This window comes from Polistes fuscatus, unplaced genomic scaffold, assembly GCF_010416935.1.
Source record: "Polistes fuscatus isolate 324 unplaced genomic scaffold, CU_Pfus_HIC Scaffold6, whole genome shotgun sequence".
NCBI lineage: Eukaryota > Metazoa > Arthropoda > Insecta > Hymenoptera > Vespidae > Polistes > Polistes fuscatus.
In genome coordinates, this window is record NW_025113140.1 from 9563919 (window position 1) to 9580747 (window position 16829).

Consider the following 16829-nt stretch of genomic DNA (forward strand, 5'->3'; position numbering starts at 1 on the left):
TTTGCGTGTCACTTTTAATTACGACTATGAATATTTCAATGAGGTCTTCTCACATTTCGTAATGACCTTTAATTAACAACTCCTGCTAAAATATTTACACGAACGTATGAAATGTAAAAAACTTGACTTATGTTCAAATAAATGCAACGTTTTAAATTTACTTTTTTTATTATATTATGATTGAAATAAAATTATCATTATTCTCTCTTATATCGTGATATTTGGTTGTTGATGTATTTTATCGTTCGACGAAAAGAAAAAACAAAAGAAAAAGAGAAAGAGAAAGAGATAGAGAAGAAAAGAAAGAAAAAAAGAGAAAAAAACACACGCTACTGTTTCAGGAATGTCAACCAGAATTTTTGCACGACCTCGTGTTAAAAATGAAAGCCTACATCTTCACACCCGGTGATTCTATATGCCGTAAGGGTGAAGTAGCAAGAGAAATGTTCATAATAGCGGACGGTATACTCGAGGTAATCAGCGAAACTGGAAGAGTTCTTACTACGATGAAAGCTGGTGACTTTTTTGGTGAAATAGGCATACTCAATCTCGACGGATTAAATAAGTGAGTTATAAATAATAAATATACGTTAATTTTTTCTCAAATAACAATTATCTACGATTGGAATATCAAAACAAAATGAAAGATATTGATTTCTTTTTCTTTTTATCCGAAATGATTATAGAATTTTACACTGTTACGTTTTTTTTCTCTTTTAAATGTAAAATAAATACGGGGATATTTTAATTACAGGCGAACAGCTGACGTCCGTTCGGTTGGTTATTCGGAATTATTCAGTTTGTCGCGCGAGGACGTATTAGCGGCGATGAAAGATTATCCAGAAGCACAAGAAATTTTACAAAATCTCGGTAGGAAACGTTTGATGGAAGCACAAAGGGTTGCTCGAGCATCTAGACAACCAACGTCACCTGGGCACGATTCGTCTGACAATAGTACCGGTAAAAGAATTGTCGACAAGTTGAAGAGCGACGTCAAAGTTTGGAAAAACGTTTTAAGAAAAAGTAGACGTAATACTAGACCGGAAGAGAGTCTAGAATTGCAACCATTGACATCTAAAACACCGTATTGTTCAATGAAGAGACAACGACATAAGACGACGGAAGACGTGCAAGAACCAATGATAACAAATACTATGCAAGAACCACCTGTATCACCATTGGGTGCTGGATTACCTCTTCTATCAAGACTGAAATTACTCAAAGAGAAAGAAGAACGAGAGGAGAGACGTAATCTAATGGAGACACAAGTGCACGCGTCTGAACAACAACCGCCGCCGACTGAAGCACTTGTCCCGACCAATCCTAATTTGTCGTTTACGCAAAGGGTACTCCTGTTAAAAGCTAGAAACGAACAAGAGGCACAAGCTCAAGCGGAAAAGGAATCCACGATTAAGGAGCAACCTTTATTAATATCGAAGAATTCGATTGTTACGGAAAATCTTTCGGATGACGTTACGAAAGAAACGCAACAGCAACAACAACAACAGCAGCAAAAGATCGTCAGAAAAATGTCATAACCAAAAGTATCATCCTTGTTGGATAAACGACAACCAACCCAATCTTCTAATAACGTTATGGCGATGCCCAAAATTCCAACAGCCGTTACATCGATAGACAATTTATCAACAACTAATAACATTGTTATGTCAAATGGTACTACCAACGTTAAAAAACCTTGGGCAATGCTAAAAGATGCTTCCTTGACTGCTACTACTGCAACCACCGCAACTTCTTTGATGTCATCTTCTACGTTAAAGGATAACTCCCCTCAAAGAAGTTCACCGATTAAAAGACCGCGAACCAAACAACAACATAGTCTTGCACATCTAAGACAACAAACTAAGATGTACGCTTCCGTCGACGATCTGTCCCCTGAATATTGTGGCCTACCGTTCGTTAAAAAGCTCAAAATATTAAACGAAAGGCAAAAACTTGCCGAACTCGAAAAGGCAGTGAGAAGTTCTAGCTTGGATTGCGGCGAAAATTCCGATTACACTACTTTCGATGGAAATCTAACTCGTAGCCATTCCGAAGCCTGTGCTATCGAATACGTGAGAAAACTGGCCAAACTCAATCAAGTAAGGGTACGTAATATTTGAATGAATTTTATTATATGGATCAAATATTTTTTGTCGGAAAAATATTTAACGCTAGAACTATCGATGAAATTTTTCTTAACCCTTTGAGTGTTCAATACTTTTAATTGAAATGTTTTTCTAGGGATGGAATATTTTATTGTTAATACGACAGTTTCAGTTGATTGATATCATTAATCAGATTCTAATAATAAATTATATTTAATAATTAAAGTTTTTATTTCTTATATATAATTTGAATAATCAATACGCAAAACAACATTACTATTATTTTATATTTATATCGACAAACGCGTAGGTATATGCGTCGTTATCAGTCGAAGGGTTAATTTAAAATAAAAAAAAAGTAACTGTTAAAAATTTCAATAGTTCACAAATGAAAAAATGAATAATTCGTTATTTGAACTACTTTAAAAGTTCTAGTGTTGAATAAGAAGACAATATTCTTGTCTAAAGTTACATAAACGAAGTGAGATATTTTAAAAATGAAAACAGGGTCAAAAGAGTCCATCAACGCCGGCGGAACAATTGTCCCCAGAAAACGAGACACTAGAGAGGCGAGATTTAAAGAGCATCTTAAAGAAACTCTCAGCGAGTAGTAGAACGGGTAGTTCGGATACTTCGGCAACGAGTATACCAGATCGCGAAGCTGCTACTGCTGAATTAAGACGATTAATGAGAGCACAAACGATCGAGGGTTATGCCGCTAGACATACGAAATTATCTAAAAGTGTAACCTTTAATAAATATACTTTACAAAGTCCGCCGTCCGAGCAAAGCCCCCCAGGAAGTTATCCTCTCGGGGATCAGTTGTCCGAAACTCGGGAACAGGCCTCGCTGTCACCGCCCAATAAAATAACTTTCCGTCCTCTTGGCAGTAGGGATCTTCTGCAAATGGCAACTAGAAAACGGGAGGACGAATATCTTGGAGAATTCGTGTCCGGTATTAGAGAAGTTATACAAACACGTTTGGTAAGTATATCGTATATACGTTTTTTTTTCTCTCGAAATAAATTGTAACGAATTAAATTAAATTTAAAAAAAAAAACAAAAAAATTGTGTTTAATATTTTTAGGAAGACATACAAAGTAAATTCGTCTCCCTGGAATTAGAGATTCACAAGCGGGACGAAATAATATCCCAACTTCAATCTAGGATACAAGAATTGGAAGAAAATGAAAGAAGAAAAAATGACGAGGCAATGGGTATGGGTATTGGGGATGACAGTACGGCTCACGATACCTCGTTCGAGGAAGATTTGGATGACGATAATGAGAATAAGGATGACGACGATGACGATGACAACAACGATGACGATGACGATGAAGACGACGACGACGAAAACGACGATGATGACGACGATGACGGGGAGGATCATCCATTTATGAGAGATGGTTCGGTGGATACAGTTTTAACGACTCGTTCTCGAGCTTATGGACGACCTTCGCCGACCGGGGAATCCATGCACAATAGAAAATCTTGGGAAGAACATTCCGAGGAAGAAACTTTAGAATTACAGGAATTACCGAGATCGATAGTTCCGCAAAGTTTGTGGAGAGACGAAGTAGTAATAGATTTGGAATCCAATAGCGAAAGTAGCAAATCAGAAAATGACGAAGGTGGTGATGGTGATGGTGGTGCACGTGGTGGTGATGGTGGTAATGGTGTTGCTCGAGCTGCTAGCGATACCGACGATGATGATACCAAAAGTGAATGTGCCAACGATTGGGAAGCTACGATGCTTGCCAAAGAGCTCGAGGCAAGACAGAGAAGTAGCGAAAATGCTAGCCCTGGTTCCTAGCGCATTAACGAGCTCCTAGAAGTATTCTGTTATTTAACGAATACGATGCGCACCCACAATTGGAGAAGTGCAGCAGCGGCCGGTAGTGCAGCTTTTTGTGAAAACGATTGCCCTTACTTGCAGTTAGACTTTGATAGTTTGACTAGTCGTAGCGAGACTATGATGTAGTTCTCCTTGATTCGAGTTCAAGGTTAAGAATTAACGTGTATCTGTGAGGAGAGGAAGAAAAAAGAAACGGAGAGAGAGAGAGAGAGGAGAGAGAGAGGGGGGGGGGAGAATTGCAGGATAGTCGCTCGTTTTCTACAGAAAGGATTCTAATTTCAAATGCGAATCCAAAAGTACGTACAACTTTCGTGAACACACAATGCCTCTTTATTTTCTATCCTTGAATTATGAATTTCAATCTTTTTACTTGTACGCGTGGTTTTTCTTCTTTTAGGTTTTTTTTCCCTTTTCTTTTCTTTTTTTTTTTTTACAAGTGATCATTACACGTCTCTTCTTCTTCTTCTTCTTCTTTCTAATTTCATTGGAAATTCATTTGAAAATCCTTCTCTTGCAAATTCAAATTGTCACTTTCGAAGAAATTACACGTAACGATTGTCGAATATCAATAATAATTATATTATTCTCGGCCAAGGATTTACTTCAAGTGGTTGTTAGTCATTACGATAAGTCTTTAAGATACTCGTCGGTCTCATATTAATTAATAATTCATCATAAAAATAATAATTCACGTTGTTGTTAATTTTATTTGAAAGAAAAAAGAAAAACAAAAAAATACTCGATAAAGTTTTATATATATATATATATATATATTTATGGAACGAAATATTCTATGAAATATTCTATCGGAAATTTACAATTATAATGCGTTCAAATATTTTTCTAGTATCTTTATTTTAATCGTACTATAGTCGCGATTTTATTCATCGATTTATGGTAAAGAAAAAATAAATAATTAATAATTATTAATCGCTCGAATCTCGTATTAAACAAAAAAAAACAACAAAAGAAAAAATAATAAAAAATTAAATAGCGTTGTGAATACTTTCATCAATTTTTACGTTTATATGATGCCAAAATGATTTGTTCAGATTTTTCGTTCTAGTTCACGATGAAACATTTTAAAAGCTGCACCAAAAATGAATAGACGTATTCGATAATTACGACGTAAAAGTTTGAAATAATTTAAAAGAAACAAAAAGAATAAACAAAAAAAAGTACACGTTTATGTGTAATACATAATATCTACACATTGTACGCGATTCACAAGCAAAATGACAAATACATTAAGTATATCAACCAGACCAAGCTCAATATTTCTAGATTCTTTACAAGATACATCTCTATTAAGTGACAAAGGACTATTAAGTAAGAGAAAGAAATTATTAAGATATTGTAAATATTAGCCTATAATTTATTTATCTATGAATGAGAGAAGAAGAGCGAATGTACGAGTAGGATAGAATAAATAAATAAATAAATAAAAAAGAAAATAAAAAAATAAAACACGAATAATAAGAATATAAAAAGAAAAAAATTCACAGAAATAGAAGGGAGAAAAATACAAAGGATAAGAGCAACTCTGTGCGAGAAATTTAGTGGATTGTGAATGAGCATTTTAGATGCTAAAATGTACCTACTACGAGGACAAAAGGAATATACAATAAAGCAAACAACGTTTTCAAAGTCTTGCCAATTTTTACATTACCTACAAAAATAATTATATTTAATTGATAATTAAAAAGTAATAAATAAAACTTTATAATAACTATACGATAAAATTAATAATTAGACAATATGTTTGTAGATATGTGCATAAATCAAAAAAGAAAAAGTTTTTTAGTTGCTTGTTTAGTCGTAAGAAAAAAAATTGAATCTTGCCTCCATTGATGCTCACGTGACGGCTAAGTTTTAACAAACTCCGCCAGAGTGCACCGCTTGCATATCCAACTGAAGTGACGTTTCGTTTGACACGTCGTCACACGCGCCACACTTATAACGTTACTGCGCATGCGCCGAATTAGACTTTTAACAGAAGGTTACTTCGTTTTCTTACGAACAGCTTTCGTGTGTCAATTCAGTTGTTTTCTATTAAAAAATCATTCAAAATGTCAGGAAAATCAAAAGCATTTACCAAAGAGGAAGAACTATTACTTCAGGATTTTTCTCGAAATGTTTCTACCAAATCTTCGGCATTATTTTATGGTAATGCACTTATAGTATCTGCGATACCAATTTGTAAGTACACAATCATTTTCTACAATATTTATTATTTTTAAGTGTTATGTTTCAACGGATTGAAACTTTACTTTTTATTTTAAGTTGATCTTATTTCATGGTTTTACGTTTTATCAAAGGTATTTATTATGGTTGAAACGTTTTGGAAATTAACCTCCAATTTTATTTTGTTTGTTAATCATTTGATCTAATCGATTATTTATTTATTACAGGGCTATTCTGGAGGATTCATATGATTGATCTATATGCCAATTTGGTTTCTTTCGTATTTGTTACTTTAATAAGCACTTATACTCTTGCACTTGCTTATAAGAATACCAAATTCATTCTCAAACATAAAGTATGTTAAAATTACATATTATATTTTTTAATTAATTTTAAATTCCCTTGTGTACTAAAATCATATTTTACGATAAAGATTGCAGTAAAAAGAGAAGATGCAGTTACCAAGGAAATGAATCGCAAGCTTGCAGAAGATAAGAAAATGAGTAAAAAGGAAAAAGATGAAAGGTATTAAATTGGTTTATAATTCTAATACTAAATATTATTATTTCTAATAAAATGAATACACATTATTATTTATATTGTTTTTTTTTCTTTTTAGAATTTTGTGGAAGAAAAATGAAGTCGCTGATTACGAAGCAACAACCTTTTCTATTTTCTACAATAACGCTTTATTCCTCGCCTTTGTCATAGTGTCTTCATTTTACATCTTAAGAGCATTTTCTCCAGCAGTAAATTATATACTTTCCGTTGGTGCAACTAGTGCATTGTTAGCATTGTTATCTACAGGTTCTCAATAATAATAATAATAATAATAATAATAATAATTTAATAATTCCACCACGTTCATTTGTTTTGTAAAAATATGTCACCCATTTTATAAAATCTTTGTTATATAAAAAAACTATTGTACATAGGTAATAAACGTGTTATTATCTATAATTAAATCATAGAAATGAATGAATTAAAATTAGGATTAAAATGGGATACATTGACGAATTAGATTTAAATAATATATGGAAATATTTCATAATCGTGATAAAATTCTCTCGTATATATACATATATGTAAGAGATTTCATCTTGCCTGAGAATTATTAGAACTTTAACAACTTACGTATTCGTACGGAACGATTATCCATAATCGTTGAAATAATTCAAAATGACGAAGCAGCAAGCAAGCCTTCTTCGTGCTGTGCTTAGCACAAAACGTAATGTATTTTACGAGTCGTAGAAAAACGAGAAGATATCGTACCCGGTTTATATGTATACATACACATGGACCAACGTAGACCTGTCTGAAGTTTTATACGTCTCCCGTTTAAAATGGGCAAATGGCCAATAAGTTATCCACCAACGAACTAAAGTCTGGACACGTATGCTTTCGTTTAAATCGTAAGCCCAATGTTTACCCGTTTGTGATAAAAATACTAAAAATGTTTGACGCGCAACAGTACTCTACTTCTTCTACGAGAAAACAAAAAGAAAAAGAAAAAACAAAATAAAAATTTCTCTGTAGCAACGTGTTCGTCGGTTTAATAATTGGCCTAGATTGTTTTTAAAAAAAAAAAAAAGAAATAAAAATAAAAAGAAAAAATAATAATGTTTCATTTAAATTAGTATCTCTCGTACGTGATAATTTTTATAACGCCTAAACTGTAAAAGTACAATACTATTAAACATTTATTTATAACAATTGGCTACAATTATGTCTTGAAAAATGAGAAAATATGATATTTAATTTAAATTAGTATTTTTTTTTTCTAATAAAAATATTACAAATTTATTTTAAACGCGCGACAATATGCGTCTGAAACACTTTTTTTTACTCTCATTTAAAAATTAATTTCAATTATACCTAAAAAAGAAAGGAAAGAATATAATAATTATATTAATTTAAATGAGTAATTTAAGAGTACGAAGTGTCCATCATTAGTGTAAATTAAAGATTATAAATCAAGAAATTCCCCGTCTTTCGAGTAAAGTATTCGCATTGCTTACGAATCTGACAGGAATAAATCTCAGTTAGTTGGTTTGACTATATTGCCATGTCAAGTCTTCTCACGCAATCTTGGGAAATCCATTTGCATAAACTTTCCAAAGACTATAGCTTATTATAAGATGGATGGACGATAAAATGGTAACTTGAAACACTTGGCCAGGTATCAGTTTCAAAGTTGGCACGTGACGTATCAAGGATATTTTTCAATATAAAATTTTCATACTCCCATTGTAGTCGATTTCATTTCATTATTATAACATTAAACGAATCTTTTCACCATACTGATGAATCATTTTTTTAGGATACCCGTAAGACTACTCGTAATATCATTAAGAAGTATATACCTTGGATATTGTCCAAATACATTGATTCAACTTAGTTAAATGCAGGATTTACGAGTGAGCAACTTGTTTGCTTTGTTGTTTATCACACATTCATAAATCAATGGACCATTTCAAATCAACAACGGTGTACGTAAACATCTCAAGAATTTACTTGCCCACGTTTCGGATACATTTAAGTAACGGTCAAAACTTACATGCTGTTCGATTTAGTCAATGAGAAAATAGAAATTCAACTGAATTAGATTAAAATTATTTAAAAATAGAGTTCGTGTACTATTAACGATTTAAACATCCACGATGCCATAGATAAAATCCAATGCAATATCTTATTCTAACACTAGTAAACATTATAATCAATTTACTTCTTCGCATCATTACAACGTCGACATTGTGAAAATGATTCAGAAAAAGACTGACGACTACCTGGCAAGGAATCCTAAAGAAAATCCTGGCAAAACAAGTTAAATAGGAAAATAATAGCTATATTTGAAAACATCACGGCGCCTGATGTTGTGTGGTTTGTTCTACGTTCAGGCATAATGCGTACTTGAGCAATGTCGAAAAACAACGGTCGTCTTATCTATTTTTACAAATATTTCTTACTCGAATTAAACCGATGCAACAATAAGATCACGTCTTCGAATTGCGACATTAAGTTATAAAAAAATAAATAAAACGGAAAAAAAAGAATCATTCCAATAAAGATAATAGCGTATCGTCGTAAAAGAAAAATGTTTGTCTTCTCTCCAAGCAACAAACTCTCGAACTTGAGTGCATCATCGGGCACCATACACAATTTCTACATTTTACTGTCGCTTACACTCTGAATTAGAGAAATTCTGATTATCTATTTTCGTAACGAAGAATATTCATTTGATTTCCGATAAAAAAAAAAAAAAAACCAATTTACTTCCTCGAAAGATCACGGTCACGCGTAAAACATAAAATAACTAACGGAGAAATCAAAAATTCCGATCATAACCGTTCCATTCATTTATTCGTACTACCGTTCATTGATTCTTTTTAAAAAAAAGGATTCAAATGCAATTCGACTTTCGAAATATAAAAAGAAAAGACAAAAAGAACGATAAAACCGAGTTGACGAAAGCAACTAAAAAAAAAAAAGAACACACACACGCAAGAAGAAGAAGAAACAACAATTTTTCCTCGAACGAGGATTAAAAAAGAAAGAAATAAGAACGAAAAAAAAATATATATATAATAAAAATAAGAAAGAAAAAGAAAAAAAGAGAGAGAGAGAGAGAGAGTATGAGAGGGGAGTGGGTGGGGGAGAGAGTCCTGGAAACGAGGAGGAAAATGCCAAGTGGTCGTATCAGATCCCCGAAATAGCGCAAGCGCCCTTCCGAAAGCTCCTAAGGCCCCCCTACAAAAGATAAAAGCTTTTGATTGGTTGGAAGTTGCGGGGCGCGGTCCGGAACCGGTACGCAACCGCTATATCGGATCATTCGAATATTACCGCGGCAGTTCTCGCTTCTCTTGACAGTGTTCGTTAAGCTTTAAGCTCGTCCGTTAGGCTCGAGTCGAAAAAATAAAAATATATATATATATAAAAATAAAATAATAACTTATCAAACGAAAAATAATAATAATAAAAAGTAGATAAATAACAATCGTACATCGACTTTTTGGGATTACACAGTTTTCTTCTTTTTCTTTTTTTTTTTGTATTTTCATTTTATCTCTCTCTTTTATTTTATTTTTTTTTTCTAATTAATTATCATTACATCCATTGTGGTTCCATCGTAAACTATTTGACTTCGTCTTCTAATCTATCCGACCGTTTACTCTCGTTAACGAGATTTTCTCTCGTTGTTCGTAACACGAAACAAAAAAGAAACAGAAAAAGATAACAAATATAAGAATCACTTTCTCACTGATTATTTTAATATCGATTTTTTTTTAAATCGTATATTAACAATAATAATAATAATAATTATTCTTCAAACGTTCCATATATTATAATCGAGTGACCGTAAATCCAAGCGTTCGATCAATATCACTGATTGTGTCGATCATTATTATAATAATATCGAGCCTGATATATACGTACAAACGTATATATAATATATAACACTGCATATATATATATAAAAGATATATATATATAAAAAATAAAAAGAACGAAAAAATCCGCGTCGCCATCATGGTATGTTCAATCGATGATATCGTAAGTCGTCGCCCTGGTAACATACACGTTTTCCTATTGTCTATCTATATTCTATCTTTTATTTATTATATTTTTTAATTGTACTACCTCTCTCTCTCTCTCTCTCTCACATTCTTTCTCTCTCTCACTTTCTTTAACTCTTTATTTCTCTTTTACTTTTTGTATTTTTACTCTCTTCGTTATTCGTATGTAATTTTGTTCTATTTTTTTTTTTTCTTTTTTTTACGTATCACATGCAAGAAAAAAAAAGAAAAATAAAAACACTTTTTCGTATAACACATTATTTCTAATTTCTTCTTTTCATTATACTATTGGCATGTTTGTTCGAACAATTTGTAATTACGTGTTTTATCTATTCTATTGGTTTCGTGTAAGTGTTATTTACTTTTTAATATTTTCTTTCTATTTCTATCTATCTATCTTTCTTTCTAGTGCACGAAATTTTGTAACAAAATGAAAAATAAAAAATAAAAAATAATAATTTTTATTATCTACCGCGAGAGAAATATAGTGGAAAATGTGCGTCGCGAAAAAGAAAAACGAAGAAGACGTATTTCGTTAAAGAATAGAAAAAAAACGCGGGAATTTGTTCGGGAGTAAAAAAAAATAAGAAAAAAGAAAAAATATGATGAAGCATGTTCGGGAGGTGCGAGGTCTTGGAAACGTGATTGTTTCTTAGGCGAATTTTTTTCGAAGACGTTTCTCCGATCACGATTGTGCCGAATAACAAATTTAGGATTTTCTATAAATATATTTGCCCTACATAAATAAATATATATATAAAAAAAATAGATAAAAAAAAATAAATGTAATAAATCGTACGAACGGGGAAACGACATCGAATAATCGATTATTTTCGTCAATTTTAAATCGATTAATCGTCCGAATAATCCCACGACGCAACAAATTCTTCATTATTCGACTCTATCCAAAGTGTTATTAATTAAATTTGATCCGTTATCGTGATTTTTGAATAGAAAAACAAAAAAAAGAAAAAACAACTCGGAAAAACATTTTGATAAATTTAAAAAAGAAGTTTACGAGTGTCGTTATAAAAATTTTGCACGAATTTTTGGCAAAAAAGAAAAATAAACCAAACAAAAAGGAGAAAAAAACAAGAAACAGAAAAATTATACCGTATTTTGTAACAATGCACGTAACGAACATAACAAATTATTGTATTGAACGTAATAAAAATTGTGATTGATTGCACACAATATTAATATTAATATTAATAATAGTATTAATAATAATAATAATAATAATAATAATAATAGAAAAAATAAAAAAGAATTAAAAGTAAATTCAATATCGTCGTCGTAATTTAATTAGAAAACATCGTTGTTGGCAGCTCGCATAATTTTTGTTGCATATCGTGGCGAGACGACGACGATGATCAATAAATCGATTACATTTCTGATCGTTCGATATGGTTTTTTTTCTTCTTATTTTACAGGCCGACGAGTTGCCAGCGGAACAAATTGCTGGTAAGTTAATCAAATTAATTATCTTGTTTCATATATATATATATATACATCAATTTTTCATTTCTAATAAATATCTTTTACATTGATAAAAGATGAGAAAAGATCTTTCGTTAGTTCGTTGAATAAAAGCATGAGATACGTTTTACGGATCGAGTCTCGGATGACAAAGTTCCGGAAAATGTATCATCTTATTTTCAGTGTGGCCTGACTAAATTTAGAGTTGCTTCTCTTACCTCTCCCCCTTTCGTGTCTCGTAGTCACCCTTTTCTCCCTCACGCTAGTGTTCAGCCTAACTCTCTCTAACTAACTGTAAATACTTTTTCATTGTGTTTCGTTTGCCGCGATGTAATTGATGTAAAATATTGATATCCGTAATTGAATTTTTATTTTTGCATTTTACATATCAATCGTAATGCGAAACAAATGAATTGGATATTTGAGGGGGAAGAAAAAACATTCCCCCACTTCGAATTATCGTGAATAGTTGAAACGTTAAAAATAAATAAATAACTTTCAGTAACAAATCTCTTAATCCGATGGAAGATTTTCTTCTCTAATTCAAAAAAAAAAGAAAAAAAAAGGAAACGAGACGAAATCCAGATCCCTAGTTATACCGTAAATCATTTATATTAATTTTATTGAGGAAAAAAATAAAAAAGAAAAAAATTAACTATGCATTTGTTAATACAGTATTAACAATATCAAAAACATTCCAGAGCTCCGTCATCGTTTTATATTTTAATTGTCGCGTTCTTATATTCGAATATGAAAAGAAAAAAGATTAAAAAAGTAAAAAAAATAAGTATTAAAAATAATCACGACACAAGAGGGATAAACTTTCGTAAGATAAAATCTTGAGTAACGTAATACATTTCATATCTTTGTCTCGTACAGTTAAAAACGTTTTTGGGTTGAACGTTCGGTCCCACCCCACCCCGATTTCGTTCGTCTTACTTTAGCAGCATCATTTCAAAGGCTAAAAATGAACGCACGTGACTCTTAAGAAGTTGGTAAAGCCGGGCAGTAACGTTTAAGAAACTAGAGGATTTCTAAATCGTACTTGTAAAATCCCTTCTTCCTTCCTTCCTTCCTTCCTTCCCATCGTTCGAAGTTCATCCTGTTAACGCTGCTAAAACGTGCCTCGACAAAGGTACTCGGAGTTTATTTGAGCTTCGATTCGATTGGGAGCAGCTGCTGGGTGTCCCTAAGTTTAGCTTGCATGGTGCTATTCTCTCTCTCTCTCTATATCTCTCTTTCTCTTTTTCTCTCTCATTCGTTTGAACGATATCGCATGACGATCGATCAGAGTCCCCCGTCGTCCTTGCTCGCGTTCGAATCCTATCGTATTGATAAAAATAAACTCCGCACAACAATATTCTTTTTTCCAACCTCCTCTCGTGTGAAATAAAAGTAAAAAAGAAAGAAAATTTTTTTTTGAAAACCAAAAGAAAAAAACAAAAAAAGAATACGCAGAATCTCATAACTTTGGATCCTGAAGCAAACGATTCATCTCTCGCTGAAGATTGTTCTCTGCACTATATTCTAATTCAAATTGTTTCTTTTTCTGTGTTAAAACCCCACTTCGATTTTTGTTTTTCTCTTTTTTTCTTCTTTTGATGATATCTTGTAGAAAGAAAATTTGGATGATAGAGACAAACGGTACTTATGAAAGCTTCGCCAATATGTAATCAGTTTGTTTTTAGAAATAAGGACAGTAGTTACACATTCGCTTGTTTACGAACGATATAAATTAAATAACGCGTTACGTAGTCACTGCCCGTTGCTATAGAATTGCGTTCGTCGTTTGAATTCGAAATTTTCTACACTTGTCGTCGCCAAAATCGTAAACAACAACTGTAAAACCAAGTTAAAAACGGTACTTATGAAAGCTTCGCAATTCTGTAATCAGTTTGTTTTTAGAAATAAGGACAGTAGTTACACATTCGTTTGTTTACGAACGATATAAATTAAATAACGCGTTACGTAGTCACTGCCCGTTGCTATAGAATTGCGTTCGTCGTTTGAATTCGAAATTTTCTATGTAAAATATGATTTATGTTCTTCGTAAATATAGATACAGATTTATGTTCTCGTTTTTAATATCGATTATTATTTTATCGATTCGTAAAATGGGACCGCCGCGTAATTTTGGTTTTGCAAATCTAAAAATAAAATAAGAAATCGTTGATTTAAGTTGGTAAAGAAAAAGAAAGAAAAAATAAAAAAGAAAAAGAAAGAAAGTAAAAGGGCTAAAGTTCTTCTTTTCTCTCTCTCTCTCTCTCTCTCTCTCTCTCTCAATCTTCTCTCTCTTACTCGAGACAGTAGTAAATAAACGATGTAAACGACTATGAGCGATGATATAGAAAGCCAAATAAGCTCCGAGCCAAAATCGCGAGGGTAAGGAAGGGCATTAACATCGGATCTAAATTTGAATCGCAAGAAACGATGGCGCACTGCGTCAACATTTAGATGCTGCGAGCTTTTAACCCGAAGACGAGAAACGAAAAACGAAAAACGAAAACGAGAGAGAAAGAGAGATGGAGGGAGGGAGGGGGGGATGGTGGAAATAAAATACATTTCTAACAAATCCAATTTTTCAACGAAAATTTCTTTAAATCTAAATCGTGTTTCATTATTTGTTTTTAAAATAGTCCTTCGCAAAGCTTTCGACAGCTTCGATAGAGAAAAAAGTGGCAGCATTCCCACCGACATGGTGGCTGATATACTTCGACTTATGGGACAACCTTTCAACAAGAAAACTCTCGATGAACTTATAGATGAAGTTGATGCTGACAGTGAGTAATATATTGAAGATAATTAATTTATATATTTATATATATATATACATTTTTTTTTTAATTGAATTTTATTTTATTATTATTTCGATGTACATCTTACGCGTTGGCCAATAAGTATATGATATCGAAATTTGGATTAATTTATATTTATATTAATAATACTAGTATTTTTTTTTTATCTAAAAATAATTGTGTATTTTGTATTAAACAATTTTCTTTTTTATTCTATATATCCTATTATACTTATTAATGCAACACCAAAATGCACACACGCGCATAAGAGGGAATAATTTAATTCAAATTTTAACAATGATCCTTCCTAAGGGATTGTTTTTTATATAATTGAGAAAAAAATAAAAGATAAAATAAAGTAATAGAAAATAAGTAATCCGATCTATTGATTTTTTCTTTTTCTTTTTTTCTATTTTGTATTTAGAATCGGGACGTTTGGAATTCGAAGAGTTCGTCACCTTGGCCGCGAAATTCATCGTTGAGGAAGATGCCGAAGCACTCGAGAAAGAACTTCGAGAAGCTTTTAGGCTTTACGACAAAGAAGGTAGGAACCAAAAACGAATCTCGTTTTTTCTTTTTATCCATTTTTTTTATTACCAATATTTGTTCATCATGAATTAGCGATGACGAGACGATCATATCAGAATGATTTACGTTCCATATCGTAAAAAGATCTATGACGTCGTAATACCTCGGATGATCCCGATGGTTTTCGTTTTTCCTTGGAGATCGGCCAAGTCATAAGAAGTAAAATGAGATAAGAGGAGGTTTAAGGGGTCGAGGGGGTGGCTGGGGGGAGGATGGCTGAGGGGTGATAGAAGAAGAAGAACGTAGAGTTAGATAAATAGATAGAGAGACGTTAGAGAGATAGGAAAGAAGAAATTCGCGGGAATTTAACTAGAAACGAAATGGAACACGTTACAGGAATAGCTAACTGCAATATTAGAAAATCTACAATAACGCCGTTGAGATCGTTTTATAGTCAGCTTTTTAAAGAAAATATCACCGATCGAATTCGGGGATGAAAATATTCATTAAAATTATAATTTAAAATAATTTTTAATATAATATATATTTATTGAATGAATGAGTGATTTTTTAATTTTTGGTAACAGGTAACGGATACATCCCAACAACCTGCTTGCGTGAAATCTTAAGAGAACTTGATGATCAATTAACGGACGAGGAATTGGATATCATGATCGAAGAAATTGATTCTGATGGTTCCGGAACCGTAGATTTCGATGGTACGTATGATCATGATATATTATATATATTGCTTAATTAACGAGAAGTTTAGTTTACTATAATATACATTTGGCATGTATCGATTATAAGAAAAATCGGTACACATATATAACTATTTCAATTTCAGTATCAAAGACTTGGCATTCATGTTCTTTTTTTTTATATTTTCTGATACGCAGTAACAGCTGCATAAAGTTATTTATTATCTTGCTAGAAAGTTTTCACAATATAACATATATATATACTTTTGTTTAAATAAACATTATTATCCTTAACAAATGTTACTTTTGTTTCAGAATTTATGGAAATGATGACAGGAGAATAATCACGACTCAAAGTGTCCGGTAGCGTTAACTGCCGTGAATTTTTTTGTTTTCTTTTTCTTTACAAAAAAAAAAAATAAAAAAATATAATTAAATGAAAATAAATTAAAAAAAAAAAAAGAAATAACGTCACGCGTTTATCACACAAATAAAAAAAAAAGCTATAAACGATTACTCGCGTATAAACTAAACGTTAGGATGGAGTATACGTGAAACACATAGCCGTGTTACATCATAATAATATTTTAGAGACGAAAGTTGGGAGG

At 32.0% G+C, this 16829-nt stretch overlaps 3 protein-coding genes across 4 annotated transcripts in view; all 3 read left to right on the forward strand.

Annotated features, from left to right (window-relative positions):
• LOC122522866 overlaps positions 1-4022 on the forward strand; it is an 84790-nt gene extending 80768 nt beyond the window's left edge. The window contains 4 exon segments of the mRNA XM_043644203.1: positions 342-565; positions 755-2105; positions 2613-3089; positions 3193-4022. Coding sequence (XP_043500138.1) covers positions 342-565; positions 755-2105; positions 2613-3089; positions 3193-3918 — 2778 coding nt within the window. The 3' untranslated portion in view covers positions 3919-4022.
• Positions 4023-5390: 1368 nt separating this feature from the next.
• Positions 5391-7195, forward strand: LOC122522867 (translocon-associated protein subunit gamma). The gene is made up of 4 exons (XM_043644204.1): positions 5391-6159; positions 6372-6499; positions 6578-6669; positions 6764-7195. The coding sequence occupies exons 1-4, from the start codon at positions 6030-6032 to the stop codon at positions 6960-6962; spliced, it is 549 nt and encodes a 182-aa protein (XP_043500139.1). The 5' UTR covers positions 5391-6029; the 3' UTR covers positions 6963-7195.
• Positions 7196-9987: 2792 nt separating this feature from the next.
• Positions 9988-16829, forward strand: LOC122522870 (troponin C, isoallergen Bla g 6.0301). 2 transcript variants are annotated; one of them, XM_043644208.1, is made up of 6 exons: positions 9988-10695; positions 12152-12182; positions 14834-14977; positions 15417-15536; positions 16108-16239; positions 16537-16829. In XM_043644208.1, the coding sequence occupies exons 1-6, from the start codon at positions 10672-10674 to the stop codon at positions 16563-16565; spliced, it is 480 nt and encodes a 159-aa protein (XP_043500143.1). In that variant the 5' UTR covers positions 9988-10671; the 3' UTR covers positions 16566-16829. The 2 variants fall into 2 exon arrangements, with proteins under 2 accessions (XP_043500143.1, XP_043500144.1); XM_043644209.1 differs by having other exon boundaries at positions 9991-10674.

Coding starts and splice junctions, on each gene's coding strand:
- LOC122522867 (XM_043644204.1), top strand. CDS start 6,030: ATGTCAGGAAAATCAAAAGCATTTACCAAAGAGGAAGAACTATTACTT. Junction 6,160..6,371: donor AGTATCTGCGATACCAATTT/GTAAGTACACAA, acceptor TATTTATTACAG/GGCTATTCTGGAGGATTCAT. Junction 6,670..6,763: donor AAAAAGGAAAAAGATGAAAG/GTATTAAATTGG, acceptor TTTTCTTTTTAG/AATTTTGTGGAAGAAAAATG.
- LOC122522870 (XM_043644208.1), top strand. CDS start 10,672: ATGGTATGTTCAATCGATGATATC. Junction 12,183..14,833: donor GCCAGCGGAACAAATTGCTG/GTAAGTTAATCA, acceptor TTTTTAAAATAG/TCCTTCGCAAAGCTTTCGAC. Junction 15,537..16,107: donor TAGGCTTTACGACAAAGAAG/GTAGGAACCAAA, acceptor TTTTGGTAACAG/GTAACGGATACATCCCAACA.